The sequence below is a fragment of the Rana temporaria genome, chromosome 10 (genome assembly GCF_905171775.1).
Source record: "Rana temporaria chromosome 10, aRanTem1.1, whole genome shotgun sequence".
NCBI lineage: Eukaryota > Metazoa > Chordata > Amphibia > Anura > Ranidae > Rana > Rana temporaria.
The window spans coordinates 1,041,448-1,058,639 of NC_053498.1; the positions used below are offsets into that span (position 1 = coordinate 1,041,448).

At 54.6% G+C, this 17,192-nt stretch overlaps 1 protein-coding gene across 1 annotated transcript; it reads right to left on the reverse strand.

Moving 5' to 3' along the window:
• Positions 1–5,104: 5,104 nt before the first annotated feature.
• On the reverse strand, positions 5,105–15,111 carry LOC120916182 (chymotrypsin-like elastase family member 3B). Its single transcript, XM_040327014.1, has 8 exons — positions 15,008–15,111; positions 14,691–14,776; positions 13,025–13,122; positions 10,523–10,657; positions 8,662–8,798; positions 8,082–8,224; positions 7,385–7,537; positions 5,105–5,201 (listed from the first exon to the last, which is right to left on the reverse strand). Exons 1-8 carry the CDS (start codon positions 15,045–15,047, stop codon positions 5,184–5,186), a joined length of 810 nt encoding a protein of 269 aa, XP_040182948.1. The 5' UTR covers positions 15,048–15,111; the 3' UTR covers positions 5,105–5,183.
• Between the last annotated feature and the right edge of the window lie 2,081 nt (positions 15,112–17,192).

Here is a 17,192-nt window from a genome sequence, read left to right on the forward strand (position 1 = left end):
GAGATCTCCTCCTCTGTACGGTCACCGTACACCCTCCCACGCGGTACTACGAGACCTCCCCCCTCTGTACGGTCATCGTACACCCTCCCACGCAGTACTAAGAGACCTCCCCCTCCATACAGTCACCTACACCCTCCCACGCGGTACTACGAGATCTCCTTCTCTGTACGGTCACCATACGTGGTACTACAAGATTCCCCCCCCCTGTACAGTCACCGTACACCCTCCCATGCGGTACTACGAGATCTCCTCCCTCTATATTGGTCACCGTACACACTCCCATGCGGTACTACAAAACCTCCCCCTCTGTACAGTTACCGTACACCCTCCCACGCAGTACTACGAGATCTCCCCCTCTGTACAGTCACCTACACCCTCCCACGCGGTACTACGAGATCTCCTTCTCTGTACAGTCACCGTACACACTCCCACGCGGTACTACGAAATCTCCTCCCTCTGTACGGTCACCATACGTGGTACTACAAGATCCCCCCCCCCTGTACAGTCACCGTACACCCTCCCATGCGGTACTACGAGATCTCCTCCCTCTATATTGGTCACCGTACACACTCCCACGCGGTACTACAAGACCTCCCCCCTGTACGGTCACCGTACACATAACCCACCCACCCCCCCCCCCTCTGTACGGTCACCGTACACACTCCCACGCAGTACTACAAGATCTCCCCCCTCCGTACAGTCACCGCACACCCTCCCACGCGGTACTACGAAATCTCCTCCCTCTGTACGGTCACCGTACACCCTCCCACGCAGTACTACGAGATCTCCTCCCTCTATATTGGTCACCGTACACCCTCCCACGCAGTACTACAAGATCTCCTCCCCCTATACAGACTCTGTCACTCTACACTGGATTGCTGATGTCTCTTTGTGATGCTTGCAGGATGTAATTCTGAAATGTAACTCTCCATCCCGGACCGGCCCCAATAAACGTCGTAGTGAGGGGGGAGGGGGTTATATATATATGTAGAGCGCACACGCTGTCCTTACACGCGGGATAGTTCACCCCCCATAGCCAACCACAAACCGCCTCCCCTTCTCCATCCGCCCGCAGGTGCAGTGCATTGTGGGTGATATGGAGGCCTCATTGTCTGTGGACACGGTTCCATCTGATGGAATGTTTTACCTGTGTGTGCAAAATGCACTTGTCGTTGGCATGAAGTGAGCGGGAGGGTCTCACCCCCCTCGCTGCAGTCTGCATGTCTAAAGTCTTTTTACTGAACATGTATATTATGCAAACCTTTTTCAGCTTCTTGTTGGAATGATGTCACGGAAACATTCCCATTTGCACTTCACCCCTCTGTCCTCACTCCACTCGTCTACTCTCTGCCCAGCGCACCCCTCTGTCCCCACTCCACCCGTCTACTCTCTGCCCAGCGCGCTCCTCGGGTCCACCCGTCTCCTCTTTGCCCAGCGCACCCCTCTGTCCTCACTCCACCCGTCTCCTCTCTGCCCAGCGCACCCCTCTGCCCTCACTCCACCCGTCTCCTCTCTGCCCAGCGCGCTCCTCGGGTCCACCCGTCTCCTGTCTGCCCAGCACACCCCTCTGTCCTCACTCCACTCGTCTACTCTCTGCCCAGCGCGCTCCTCGGGTCCACCCGTCTCCTCTTTGCCCAGCGCACCCCTCTGTCCCCCCTCCACCCGTCTCCTCTCTGCCCAGCGCACCCCTCTGTCCTCACTCCACCCGTCTCCTCTCTGCCCAGCGCGCTCCTCGGGTCCACCCGTCTCCTGTCTGCCCAGCACACCCCTCTGTCCTCACTCCACCCGTCTCCTCTCTGCCCAGCGCACCCCTCTGTCCCCCCTCCACCCGTCTCCTCTCTGCCCAGTGCACCCCTCTGTCCTCACTCCACCCGTCTCCTCTCTGCCCAGCGCGCTCCTCGGGTCCACCCGTCTCCTGTCTGCCCAGCACACCCCTCTGTCCTCACTCCACCCGTCTCCTCTCTGCCCAGCGCACCCCTCTGTCCTCACTCCACCCGTCTCCTCTCTGCCCAGCGCACCCCTCTGTCCTCACTCCACCCGTCTCCTCTCTGCCCAGCGCACCCCTCTGTCCTCACTCCACCCGTCTCCTCTCTGCCCAGCGCACCCCTCTGTCCTCACTCCACCCGTCTCCTCTCTGCCCAGCGCGCTCCTCGGGTCCACCCGTCTCCTGTCTGCCCAGCACACCCCTCTGTCCTCACTCCACCCGTCTCCTCTCTGCCCAGCGCACCCCTCTGTCCCCCCTCCACCCGTCTCCTGTCTGCCCAGCACACCCCTCTGTCCTCACTCCACCCGTCTCCTCTCTGCCCAGCACACCCCTCTGTCCTCACTCCACCCGTCTCCTCTCTGCCCAGCGCACCCCTCTGTCCCCCCTCCACCCGTCTCCTCTCTGCCCAGCGCACCCCTCTGTCCTCACTCCACCCGTCTCCTCTCTGCCCAGCGCACCCCTCTGCCCTCACTCCACCCGTCTCCTCTCTGCCCAGCGCACCCCTCTGTCCTCGCTCCACCCGTCTCCTCTCTGCCCAGCGCGCTCCTCGGGTCCACCCGTCTCCTCTCTGCCCAGCGCACCCCTCTGTCCTCGCTCCACCCGTCTCCTCTCTGCCCAGCGCGCTCCTCGGGTCCACCCGTCTCCTCTCTGCCCAGCGCACCCCTCTGTCCTCGCTCCACCCGTCTCCTCTCTGCCCAGCGCACCCCTCTGTCCTCACTCCACCCGTCTCCTCTCTGCCCAGCGCACCCCTTGGGTCCACCCGTCTCCTCTCTGCCCAGCGCACCCCTCTGTCCTCCCATCTCCTCAGTCCAACTGTCTCCTCTCTGCCCAGTGTACCCCTCTGTCCTCACTCCACCCATCTCCTCTCTGCCCAGCGCACCCCTTGGTGCATCCCTCTGTCCTCACGCTGCCTGGCTCCTCTCTGTCCAGCACACCCCTTAAGTCCACCCCTCTGTCCTTACTCCACCCGTCTCCTATCTGCCCAGCCATCCCCTCAGGTCCACCCGTCTCCTCTCTGCCCAGTCTAATACCCTGTCCTCGCTTCACCCGTCTCCTCTGCCCTCACTCCTCCTATCTCCTCTATGCCCAGTGCACTCCTTGGGTCCAACTTTTTTTTTTCTGCCCAGCTCCTCTGTCCAGCACACCCCTCTGTCCTCACTTCTCTGCCCAGTGTGCCCCTCGGGTCTGCCCAGCACACTCCTTTTGCCTCAGCTCACCCCTTGGGCCCACCCCTCTGTCCTTACACTCCCCGGCTCCTCTCTGTCCAGCACACCCCTCAAGTCCATCGCTCTGCCCTCACTCCATCTCCTCTACCCAGTGCGCCCCTCGGGTCCACCTGTTTTCTTTCTGCACAGTGCACTTCTCGGCTCTCCGTCCCGCACACCCCTCGAGTCCCCCCTCTGACCTTGGGTTCACCCATCTGCCCCACCCTCTCTGTCCTCGCCCCACCCAGCGCATCCCTCGGCCCCACCCTCTCTGTCCTCGCCCCACCCAGCGCATCCCTCGCCCCACCCTCTTTTGTCCTGGCTCCACCCGTTTCCCGTGAAGCGGAGGACACAGAAACACTATTTTTCCATGGAATCAGATGACGTCTTGATGTGTATTTTGTCTTTTATGTGTTAAGAGAAATTATTGTATTTATGAGAAGATTATTTTATTTGTAAAAAGGATTTATGAAAGTTTTATGGGATCAGAGGAATAAATAGAATTACTGTACAGTTCTCAGATCTGCCATTGTGAGATGTATATAGGGATCGCGCACCTCCCCCGCCGGGATCTCCACCCAGGTACCGGGGGTGGGGTACAATAACCAGGAGAGGTAAGTGTCTGCGTTGCCCACGGCAACCAGAAGTCAACTGTTTTGGGAAAGTAACAAAGTATCTGGTTGGTTGTTATTTCCTGTGTAATGATGAGGGGAGGAGGACAAGCATGCACCCAGTGAAGTCACAAATCCCGGCTGGAATATTGACTCCGAGGATGGAAACTTTCAGATCAATATTGCAGCCGATTGCATTTCCTTAAAGTCGAGGAAATCGGACGACACTTTGTATCTTATGTTTTCCTGCGGATCTCCTGCAGCCTCTCTGATCCGCATGAAGAGACCACTTCCTGTTATAGGGTGACAACGCCCTGTGCTCCAATCAGAATCCTGTGTTGTCACCCGGCTTCTGATGGAGGCGACATTTCAGTATAGTGTATGTATACAGGAAATGGCTGCAAAGAGGCTGCAGGAGATCAGCAACACAGAGAGATGGAAGAAATACCGATTAATGTTCATATAGAGAAATCAGCGAAATGTCCTTCTGTTCAGGTCCCATCTACCTGAATGAAGGTAAGTTACAGATCCCCCCCCCCCCCAGTAGCTCTGTGTACCCTCCTCACTGCCCCCCCCCCCCAGTAGCTCTGTGTACCCTCCTCACTGCCCCCCCCCCCCCAGTAGCTCTGTGTACCCTCCTCACTGCCCCCCCCCAGTAGCTCTGTGTACCCTCCTCACTGCCCCCCCCCCCTCTGTGTACCCTCCTCACTGCCCCCCCCCCCAGTAGCTCTGTGTACCCTCCTCACTGCCCCCCCCCCCAGTAGCTCTGTGTACCCTCCTCACTGCCCCCCCCCCAGTAGCTCTGTGTACCCTCCTCACTGCCCCCCCCCCCCCTCTGTGTACCCTCCTCACTGCCCCCCCCCCTCTGTGTACCCTCCTCACTGCCCCCCCCCCAGTAGCTCTGTGTACCCTCCTCACTCCCCCCCTCCCGGTAGCTCTGTGTACCCTCCTCACTGCCCCCCCCCCCAGTAGCTCTGTGTACCCTCCTCGCTACCCCCCCCCTCCCTTGTAGCTCTGTATACCCTCCTCCCCCCCCTCCCTTGTAGCTCTGTGTACCCTCCTCACTGCCCCCCCCCCCCTCTGTGTACCCTCCTCACTGCCCCCCCCCCCCTCTGTGTACCCTCCTCACTGCCCCCCCCCCAGTAGCTCTGTGTACCCTCCTCACTCCCCCCCTCCCGGTAGCTCTGTGTACCCTCCTCACTGCCCCCCCCCCTCTGTGTACCCTCCTCACTGCCCCCCCCTCTGTGTACCCTCCTCACTGCCCCTCACCATGGACTCCAATACAAATAATGAGAGGACAACGCTTACTGATCAGAAGAGTTTATTGGAGGAATTAGTGATAGAAGGACGTCCATAATACTCCGCCTTCTTCTCCTCTCCGGATCAATTATTACTGATGATCTGCAGAGAAATGTGAAATATGTTACTGTCACATCTCCACATCCCCTCGGGTGATACCTGAACCCCAACTCTGCATTCAATGCCCCTTTACTTGAGGATTGATTGGGCCAGCTTGGCCCGACTGAACCAACAGGTGTGCTGAATAAACTGTGGAGCCTCAGAGATTCTATATATATATACACGGTGCTGTGTCCCACCCTCAGCCTCACCCTAAGTATTTCACCCCCTTAGTCATTGGGGGAGGTTCCTTGGTCATTGGGGGAGGTTCCTTGGTCGTTGGGGGCGGTCCCTTAGTAGTTGGGGGAGGTTCCTTAGTAGTTGGGGGAGGTCCCTTAGTAGTTGGGGAGAGGTTCCTTGTCGGGAAGCACAGAGGTCAGACGTTTCTTGTAGTTGGGGGAGGTTCCTTAGTAGTTGGGGGAGGTTCCTTAGTAGTTGGGGGAGGTTCCTTAGTAGTTGGGGGAGGTTCCTTAGTAGTTGGGGGAGGTTCCTTGTCGGGAAGCACAGAGGTCAGACGTTTCTTGTAGTTGGTGATCAGGTCTCCACACATCTCAGGAGGGATTTTCTCTTCTTTACAGATCTTCTCTAAATCCTGAAGGTTTCTTGGCAACTCGAAGTTTCAGCTCCTCCATACATTTTCTATGGGATTAAGGTCTGGAGACCGGCTAGGCTACTCCATCACCTTCATGTGCTTCTTCTTGAGCCCCTCCTTTGTTGCCTTGGCGGAATGTTTTGGGTCATTGTCATGCTGGAAGACCCATCCCCCACCCATCTTCAGTGTTCTGTGTGATGGAAGAAGGTTCTCCTCCAAGATCTTACAATACGTGGCCCCGCCCCCATTGGCCCCTCAATGCGGCAAAGTCGGCCTGGACCTTTATCAGAGGAACCCCCCAAATCCTCATGTTTCCCCCTCCCCCGTGTGACTGTAGGGATGGAGTTCTTAGGGTCATAGTCACCAATCTTCTTCCTCCAAACACGGCGAGTCGAGTTGATGACAAAGAGGTGAATTTTGGTCTCATCTGACCTCAGAACTTTCTCCCGATCTTCTCTGACCTCAGAACTTTCTCCTGATCTTCTCTGACCTCAGAACTTTCTCCCGATCTTCTCTGACCTCAGAACTTTCTCCCGATCTTCTCTGACCTCAGAACTTTCTCCCGATCTTCTCTGACCTCAGAACTTTCTCCCGATCTTCTCTGACCTCAGAACTTTCTCCCGATCTTCTCTGACCTCAGAACTTTCTCCCGATCTTCTCTGACCTCAGAACTTTCCCCCGATCTTCTCTGACCTCAGAACTTTCTCCCGATCTTCTCTGACCTCAGAACTTTCCCCCGATCTTCTCTGACCTCAGAACTTTCTCCCGATCTTCTCTGACCTCAGAACTTTCTCCCGATCTTCTCTGACCTCAGAACTTTCTCCCGATCTTCTCTGACCTCAGAACTTTCTCCCAATCTTCTCTGAATCATTTAGATGTTCATTGGCAGGACTGTACATGGGGCTTCTTCAGGAGGAAGAAGAATGGTGACTATGACCCTAAGAACTCCATCCCTACAGTCACACGGGGGAGGGGGAAACATGAGGATCTGATAAAGGTCCAGGCTGACTTTGCCGCATTGAGGGGCCAATGGGCGGGGCCACGTATTGTAAGATCTCGGATAAGAACCTCCTTCCCTCAGACAGAACACTGAAGATGGGTCATGGACGGGTCTTCCAGCATGACAATGACCCAAAACATATCGCCAATGCAACAAAGGAGGGGCTCATGAAGTGGCCTAGCCGTCTCCAGACCTTAATCCCATAGAAAATGTATGGAGGAGCTGAAACTTTGCGTTGCCAATAGACCTTCAGGACTTGGGGAAGATTTTGAAGGGCGCCCATCCTCCGTCCGATCTCTGGGTGTACTGGTATCAGATATGGGAGGTGACCTCCCCCCGCTGTGCTCTGTGGGTCCCCCTACTGGTCACTCCATCATTACAAGACGGGGGTGAGTAGTGGCTGGTGGGAGGTACCACTGTGCACAGCAGGGGGGTGTAATATCTGACAAACTTGGAGTTTTAAGAGGGCAAAAATTAGAGTCACCACCCACTGGAAAATCAATCACCCACCCTGCCCCCCCAGTTTTGCACCCCAAATTCTTCAGCACAATATGAAGACGATGTGGGGGAGTGGCCTCGTTCTACAATACTCACATCGTTGACCCAGTCGTTGAAGGCGGAGACTCGGGTGAAGACGGTGGGCTTCTTGGGGTAGTTACATCCCAGGGAGGACACAAAGCTGGCGATGCCGTGGACCTCCCACCTGCCGTCAGCGGCCTGGCAGTTCAGGGGGCCGCCGGAGTCACCCTACAATCAGGACAGAGAGAACCATCAATGGTCACCAATCACACGCTTCTGGTTGGGTACATATTTGGGGGGGGGGGGGGACACATATACTGTTGACAAGATGGTGAGGTGGGGGGGGGGCACATATACCGGTGACAGATGGGGGGGGGGCACATATACTGGTGACAAGATGGTGAGGTGGGGGGGGGGCACATATACTGGTGACAGATTTAGGGGGGCACATATACTGGTGACAGATTTGGGGGGGCACATATACCGGTGACAGATGGGGGGGGGGGCACATATACTGTTGACAAGATGGTGAGGTGGGGGGGCACATATACTGGTGACAGATGGGGGGGGGGGCACATATACTGGTGACAAGATGGGGGGGGCACATATACTGGTGACAAGATGGTGAGGTGGGGGGGGCACATATACTGGTGACAAGATGGTGGGGGGGGGCACATATACTGGTGACATATTTGGGGGGGGGGGCACATATACGGGTGACAAGACGGTGGGGGGGGGGGGGACGGAGGGATTGGCTGGTCCCGGTACTCACATTGCAGCCGGCTTTGGTGTCTCCTCCGGCACAAACCATGGAGGTCTTCACGGTGCTTCCCCACCAATCCCGCTGGCTGCAGGTGGCGTGATCCGCCACGGGGAGGAGCGCCTGCTGGAGGACGTCGGGGAGGTTTCCACCGGCTGTCCGGGAGAGAAGACAGAGGGGCCGTCAGCCGGATACAGACTACCGGGGGGGTCCAACATTGAGACTCATTTACTAAAGGAGTACAAACTTTACACTTCACAAGTGACTGTTCCTGAGTGTAGTACATGACTCAGACCCCCCCTCCCCCCATACATACATACTGGTCAGACCCCCCTCCCCCCCATATAGATTTAGTGACACCGTCACCCCATACATACATACTGGTCAGACCCCCCCCCCCCCCGATATACCGGTCAGACACAATATAGACACAGTGACCCCCCCATTACATACTGGTCAGACCCCCCCCCCCCATATACCGATCAGACACAATATAGACACAGTGACCCCCCCATTACATACTGGTCAGACCCCCCCCCCCCCATATACCGATCAGACACAATATAGACACAGTGACCCCCCCATTACGTACTGGTGAGGCGGCCCCATCCGCTGATATAACAGGGGTACTGGTTGGGGAGGAGTTCTCCGGCGGGGGGCAGACAGGCCAATTGCACCTCATTATTCAGGAGAGCGACTCGAGACAGCTTGATGAGAGCGATGTCATTCCTGGAGAGAAGAAAGAGACCCCCGTCACCGACTGCAGATCATTGTCCCCGAGACCACCCAGAACTCCCCGAGACCACCCAGAGCTGCATGGAGGACGGTCCCCGAGACCACCCAGAGCTCCATGCAGGACGGTCCCCGAGACCACCCAGAGCTCCATGCAGGACGGTCCCCGAGACCACCCAGAGCTGCATGGGGGACGGTCCCCGAGACCACCCAGAGCTGCATGGAGGACGGTCCCCGAGACCACCCAGAGCTGCATGGAGGACGGTCCCCGAGACCACCCAGAGCTGCATGGGGGACCGTCCCCGAGACCACCCAGAGCTCCCCGAGACCACCCAGAGCTGCATGGAGGACGTCCCCGAGACCACCCAGAGCTGCATGGAGGACGGTCCCCGAGACCCCAATACAGACTCCTCTGATAAACACAAGACCCCAATGGGGACCTTATCCAACACTGCAAAACATTACCGACTCCTCTGTTCATGCCACAAGACCCCCAACAACAAATATCCCCCCATAAAGACTCCTCTGAGCTACAAACTGCTTTGGCTCTAATAAGAAGTATCTGATTGGATAGAGATCTAACGAATGGTTTAGGCCACTCCCCCTCGTATTACATGTTGGTAAATCTAATGGGGATTGTAGAGAAAGATTGGAGTTTTGGGTAATACAATTTATTATATATTTTTATATTTGATTGAAATATTTATGATTACCAACAAGACCAACGTCCTGTAAAATGCATTTCCACACCACACCATCTTCCCATTGGTCGTATTATCTGCCGCCATGACACCCGGGCTCACCGCCCAACCGCCATGACACCCGGGCTCACCGCCATGACACCCGGGCTCACCGCCCAACCGCCATGACACCCGGGCTCACCGCCCAACCGCCATGACACCCGGGCTCACCGCCATGACACCCGGGCTCACCGCCCAACCGCCATGACACCCGGGCTCACCGCCCAACCGCCATGACACCCGGGCTCACCGCCATGACACCCGGGCTCACCGCCCAACCGCCATGACACCCGGGCTCACCGCCCAACCGCCATGACACCCGGGCTCACCGCCATGACACCCGGGCTCACCGCCCAACCGCCATGACACCCGGGCTCACCGCCCAACCGCCATGACACCCGGGCTCACCGCCCAACCGCCATGACACCCGGGCTCACCGCCATGACACCCGGGCTCACCGCCCAACCGCCATGACACCCGGGCTCACCGCCCAACCGCCATGACACCCGGGCTCACCGCCATGACACCCAGGCTCACCGCCCAACCGCCATGACACCCGGGCTCACCGCCATGACACCCGGGCTCACCGCCCAACCGCCATGACACCCGGGCTCACCGCCATGACACCCAGGCTCACCGCCCAACCGCCATGACACCCGGGCTCACCGCCATGACACCCGGGCTCACCGCCCAACCGCCATGACACCCGGGCTCACCGTCCCAACCGCCATGACACCCGGGCTCGCCGCCCAACCGCCATGACACCCGGGCTCACCGCCCAACCGCCATGACACCCGGGCTCACCGCCCAACCCCCATGATTACCAACCAGTCTCCAGGAGGTCTCCAGTCCTGATCAGCTGGGGGTAAGTGACCTCCCTGCCCAGTCCTGCTCCAAGCTAGGATTACCCTGACCCCCAACCTGGTCATTGTCTACCACCCAGACATTCTCCGATAAGGAAAGGACGGAAGGAAGACTCACCCATTGGACACGGAGGAGCTCTTCCATCCCTCATGGACAAAAATGTCTCCTTTATTTATGGAGACAACCTGCTCCTGCCCCTCCGCCAGGCTCCGATCGTGTTCCCCGAGCACCACCTGGTAGGTACGGCTGGATCTGCGGGAAGAGGAGGATGGATGGTTATGGTGGAAATCTTCTGAGAACATCAAGAACCTTCCAGAACAACGTTCCTTCCACCAGACAGAATCCAACAATAAAATAATTCCAATACCCACAGACATGATACGGGGGAAGGTCAGAGACTGCAGACATAATACAGGAGATGGTCAGAGACTGCAGACATAATACAGGAGATGATCAGAGACTGCAGACATAATACAGGAGATGATCAGAGACTGCAGACATAGTACAGGAGATGATCAGAGACTGCAGACATGGTACAGGAGATGATCAGAGACTGCAGACATGGTACAGGAGATGATCAGAGACTGCAGACATAGTACAGGAGATGATGAGAGACTGCAGACATGATACAGGAGATGATCAGAGACTGCAGACATGATACAGGAGATGATCAGAGACTGCAGACATAATACAGGAGATGATCAGAGATTGCAGACATAATACAGGAGATGATCAGAGACTGCAGACACAGTACAGGAGATGATCAGAGACTGCAGACATGATACAGGAGATGATCAGAGACTGCAGACATAATACAGGAGATGATCAGAGACTGCAGACATAGTACAGGAGATGATCAGAGACTGCAGACATAGTACAGGAGATGCTCAGAGACTGCAGACATAATACAGGAGATGATCAGAGACTGCAGACATAATACAGGAGATGATCAGAGACTGCAGACATAATACAGGAGATGATCAGAGACTGCAGACATAATACAGGAGATGATCAGAGACTGCAGACACAATACATGAGATGGTCAGAGACTGCAGACATAGTACAGGAGATGATCAGAGACTGCAGACATAGTACAGGAGATGATCAGAGACTGCAGACATAGTACAGGAGATGATCAGAGACTGCAGACATATACTACAGGAGATGATCAGAGACTGCAGACATATAATACAGGAGATGATCAGAGACTGCAGACATATACTACAGGAGATGATCAGAGACTGCAGACATGATACAGGAGATGATCAGAGACTGCAGATATAATACAGGAGATGATCAGAGACTGCAGACATAGTACAGGAGATGATCAGAGACTGCAGACATAGTACAGGAGATGATCAGAGACTGCAGACATAATACAGGAGATGATCAGAGACTGCAGACATAGTACAGGAGATGATCAGAGACTGCAGACATAGTACAGGAGATGATCAGAGACTGCAGACATAGTACAGGAGATGATCAGAGACTGCAGACATAGTACAGGAGATGATCAGAGACTGCAGACATAGTACAGGAGATGATCAGAGACTGCAGACATAGTACAGGAGATGATCAGAGACTGCAGACATAATACAGGAGATGATCAGAGACTGCAGACATAATACAGGAGATGATCAGAGACTGCAGACATAATACAGGAGATGATCAGAGACTGCAGACACAATACATGAGATGGTCAGAGACTGCAGACATAGTACAGGAGATGATCAGAGACTGCAGACATAATACAGGAGATGATCAGAGACTGCAGACATAATACAGGAGATGATCAGAGACTGCAGACATAGTACAGGAGATGATCAGAGACTGCAGACATAATACAGGAGATGGTCAGAGACTGCAGACATAATACAGGAGATGGTCAGAGACTGCAGACATAGTACAGGAGATGATCAGAAACTGCAGACATAGTACAGGAGACGATCAGAGACAGCAGACATAGTACAGGAGATGATCAGAGACTGCAGACATAATACAGGAGATGATCAGAGACTGCAGACATAATACAGGAGATGATCAGAGACTGCAGACATAGTACAGGAGATGGTCAGAGACTGCAGACATAGTACAGGAGATGATCAGAGACTGCAGACATAATACAGGAGATGATCAGAGACTGCAGACATAATACAGGAGATGATCAGAGACTGCAGACATAGTACAGGAGATGGTCAGAGACTGCAGACATAGTACAGGAGATGATCAGAAACTGCAGACATAGTACAGGAGACGATCAGAGACAGCAGACATAGTACAGGAGATGATCAGAGACTGCAGACATAATACAGGAGATGATCAGAGACTGCAGACATAATACAGGAGATGATCAGAGACTGCAGACATAGTACAGGAGATGGTCAGAGACTGCAGACATACTACAGGAGATGATCAGAGACTGCAGACATAGTACAGGAGATGATCAGAGACTGCAGACATAATACAGGAGATGATCAGAGACTGCAGACATAATACAGGAGATGATCAGAGACTGCAGACATAGTACAGGAGATGGTCAGAGACTGCAGACATAGTACAGGAGATGATCAGAAACTGCAGACATAGTACAGGAGACGATCAGAGACAGCAGACACTTACGATATGCAGTGAGCGGCGGTCATCACCCAGTTTGGGGCGATCAGACTTCCTCCACAGGTGTGATAGAAGGAATTTCCGCTCTTATACTGGAGGGAGATCTGCGAGGAAGGAAAGGTAGGTCAGGGAAGGTGTCACTGGAAGACTCTTCACCCTACAATGGTGTCACATCTACAGACATGGAGGCTCCCAGATCTTCTGAACTGAGTGGACAGATTCTGATGGCCGAGGGTTGGTCCCCCCAGATCTTCTGTTCACATCAGGACAGACGGGGCTGATCTGGGAGACCTCGGGGGAGGGGGTTGGTTGGAGTCCAGATTACCCGAGTCAGTTAAGTGGGCAAATCTTCTAAAAAGTATTTCTTCCCCGTGGACTGGAATCCCATTCCCACCAACCAACCAACCAACCAACCAATCACAACACGAGTCTGGAAATAATGTGATGATCGGAGGTCTGAGCCTTCAACCTTCTCCGGATTATTCATTGAAGGATTTAATCCGATGCAATCCTGAGCGAAATTCGCAGCCCTCGTGTAATCTGTGGGGTTCACCAACGGAGGGAAGGATTCTGGGAATTTCCTTACAGACAAGAAAGGGATCAGGAAGGGATTGTTTACCCCCCGAGAGATAAATTCTCCGATATTTTCCATAGTTTGCCTTTATCTGGATCAACGCTGAACATGGTGGATGTGTTTGATGTCTTGGCTTTTTGTGGGCCCTTACCCACTAGGGCCTATGCCTGTCCATCTACGGGGCCCATACCGACCATGGCCTACTCCTGCCCATCAACAGGACCCTTACCTGTCAGAGCCAATGATTGTCAATGGGGCCCATGCCTTCCAAGGCCTACACCTGACCGTCTATGGGGCCCATGTCTTCCAAGGCCTACACCTGACCATCTATGGGGCCCATGCCTTCCAAGGCCTACACCTGACCATCTATGGGGCCCATGCCTTCCAAGGCCTACACCTGACCGTCTATGGCATGGGTCTTCAAACTACGGCCCTCCAGTTGTTCAGGAACTACAATTCCCATAATGCCTAGTCATGTCTGTGAATGTCAGTGTGTTACAATGCCTCATGGGATGTGTAGTTCTACAACAGCTGGAGGGCCGTAGTTTGAGGATCCCTGGTCTATGGGGCCCATGCCTTCCAAGGCCTACACCTGACCGTCTATGGGGTCTATGCCTTCCAAGGCCTACACCTGACCATCTATGGGGCCCATGCCTTCCAAGGCCTACACATGTCCATCTATGGGGCCCATGCCTTCCAAGGCCTACACCTGTCCATCTATGGGGCCCGTACCTACAATGGCCTACTCCTGCCTATCAACACGACCCTTACCTGTCAGAGCCAATAATGATCAATGGGGCCCTTGCCTTCCAAAGCCTACACCTGTCCATCTGTGGGGCCCATACCTACCATGGTCTACTTCTGTCCATTTACAGGACCCTTACCTGTCAGGGACTACACCTGTCCATCTACCGGACCCATATCTGGCTAATGCATACATCTGTCCGTCTACAGGGCCTACTCCTGCCCATCTAAACAATTCGTACCTGTCAGGGCCTACAACTGTCTATTTATGGGGCCCTTACCTGCCAAAGTTTATTCCCGTCTATGAGGCTTTACACGCAAAGGCCTATACTTGTCCATCTATGGAGCACTTACCTGCCAGGGCCAGCTGTGAGGTCTGGCATCTTCCCCATTCACCACACGGTTGTTGGGGGCGTAGGCGGGAACCCCACACCCATAGGCTGCAAATTAGAAAAACATATTTTATTATTTTCATCAAAAAACACCAAATAGAGCCCAGCAATCCCATCTGAAACCAATGACGCACTACATGTACCAGGATGTATAACCCCTGATGTGTACTTACCTCCGGTCATCAGAGGACACAGCATATAACCCTGATGTCTACTTACCTTCAGCAGACCCCTATCACATGGAGAAGACAGTGCAGTAGATCACCCCAGAGTACTTACCGGCAACCGCCAGCAGTACAGTGATGAGTAGTTTCAGCATTGTGACAGAAGAGTTCTCCTCGCCCAGCCAGCTTTAATACTCACCTTTATCAGGTGCCGGGAACAGGTGGTGGGCAGCCCACAGGAACAGTTGAGGGTCGGGCACCATGCCCAAGGCTGCCCTGTATGAGCCAAACTTTCCTGGACCCCGGCCACTGATAATGACAAGAAATCAGCATTTATCGGAGGAGGGATCCAAGGTTGACCAAGCTCTGCCAAGAAATAACTCCGTACATTTGTGTAGTTCAGGCCGTATTAAATCATTTGCCCCAAACATGGGCTCTTCTTTCTTCTAGTCCCCAGGGGAAGGGTCAAATACCTGGACCACTCAGTGGCCCCCCTGACCAGTCTAGCTGCGGCTATTCGTGTCAAAATCCAAGGATAGAATATCCCACATACTCAGGGCCATCACAAGGGGCACAAAAATGGTGTCCTACAGCCTGGCCCTGCAGGGACATGAGGAGCCTCCGACATGACAATGTCTACACCGCCCCTCCGAGTCCATTCCATGACTGTCCCCACTCCACGACTGTCCCTGCACTCCTTCTCCCAGGTTCCATCATCGGGAAACATGAGGAGCCTCCGACATGGCAATGTCTACACCGCCCCTCCGAGTCCATTCCATGACTGTACCCACTCCATGACTGTCCCCGCTCTCCTTCTCCCAGGTTCTATTATTGGGTAACACGAGGAGCCTCCAACATGACAATGTCTACACCACCCCTCCGAGTCCATTCCATGACTGTACCCACTCCATGACTGTCCCCGCTCTCCTTCTCCCAGGTTCTATTATTGGGTAACACGAGGAGCCTCCAACATGACAATGTCTACACCACCCCTCCGAGTCCATTCCATGACTGTACCCACTCCATGACTGTCCCCGCTCTCCTTCTCCCAGGTTCTATTATTGGGTAACACGAGGAGCCTCCAACATGACAATGTCTACACCGCCCCTCCGAGTCCATTCCATGGCTGTCCCCACTCCATGACTGTCCCCGCTCTCCTTCTCCCAGGTTCCATCATCGGGAAACATGAGGAGCCTCCAACATGACAATGTCTACACCGCCCCTCAGAGTCCATTCCATGACTGTCCCCACTCCACGACTGTCCCCGCACTCCGTCTCCGGCCTGCCCCACTTCATGGCTGACTGTCTCACTCAATAGCTGTCCCCGCTCTCCTTCTCCCAGGTTCCATCATCGGGAAACATGAGGAGGCTCCAACATGACTGTGTCTACACCGCCCCTCCGAGTCTACTCCATGGATGTACCCAACTCTATGGCCGGCCCCACTTCATGGCTGACTGTCTCACTCAATAGCTGTCCCCGCTCTCCTTCTCCCAGGTTCCATCATCGGGAAACATGAGGAGGCTCCAGCATGATAATGTCTACACCACCCCTCCGAGTCCATTCCATGACTGTCCCCGCTCTCCTTCTCCCAGGTTCCATCATCGGGAAACATGAGGAGGCTCCAGCATGATAATGTCTACACCACCCCTCCGAGTCCATTCCATGACTGTACCCACTCTCCTTCTCCCAGGTTCCATCATAGGGTAACATGAGGAGCCTCCAACATGACAATGTCTACACCGCCCCTCCGAGTCCATTCCATGGCTGTCCCCACTCCATGGCTGACTGTCTCACACAATAGCTGTCCCCGCTCTCCTTCTCCCAGGTTCTATTATTGGGTAACATGAGGAGCCTCCAGCCTGACAATGTCTAAATCACCCCTCTACTCTACTCTAGTCTACTCTATGGCTGTTCCCACTCTATGGCTGTCCCCGCTCTCCTTCTCCCAGGTTCCATCATCGGGAACGTGTTCTCAATAATAGAAATGTCCAGACCAGAAGGTAGGTAAACAAACAAGCTATTTACTTAGATTTGTTGCCTATCCAGCAAAGTGATGGCCGCTCTTTCTATAACAATCCGGAGCGTCTCCCTTCCACATAGAATTCTTCATGGTGTCAATAAAGCCACCAGGAAGAGAGCCTTAGGAAGCACAACTGTCTACAAACACACAATCCAAGGTCTCTGGAAGATCACAAGATCGTCCCTCTCCTTTAGAATAACCCCCCCCCCCCATTTCTCCCAGAGGGGAATGGGACACAGAGGTTGATCAGAAGGGAATGGGACACAGAGGTTGATCAGA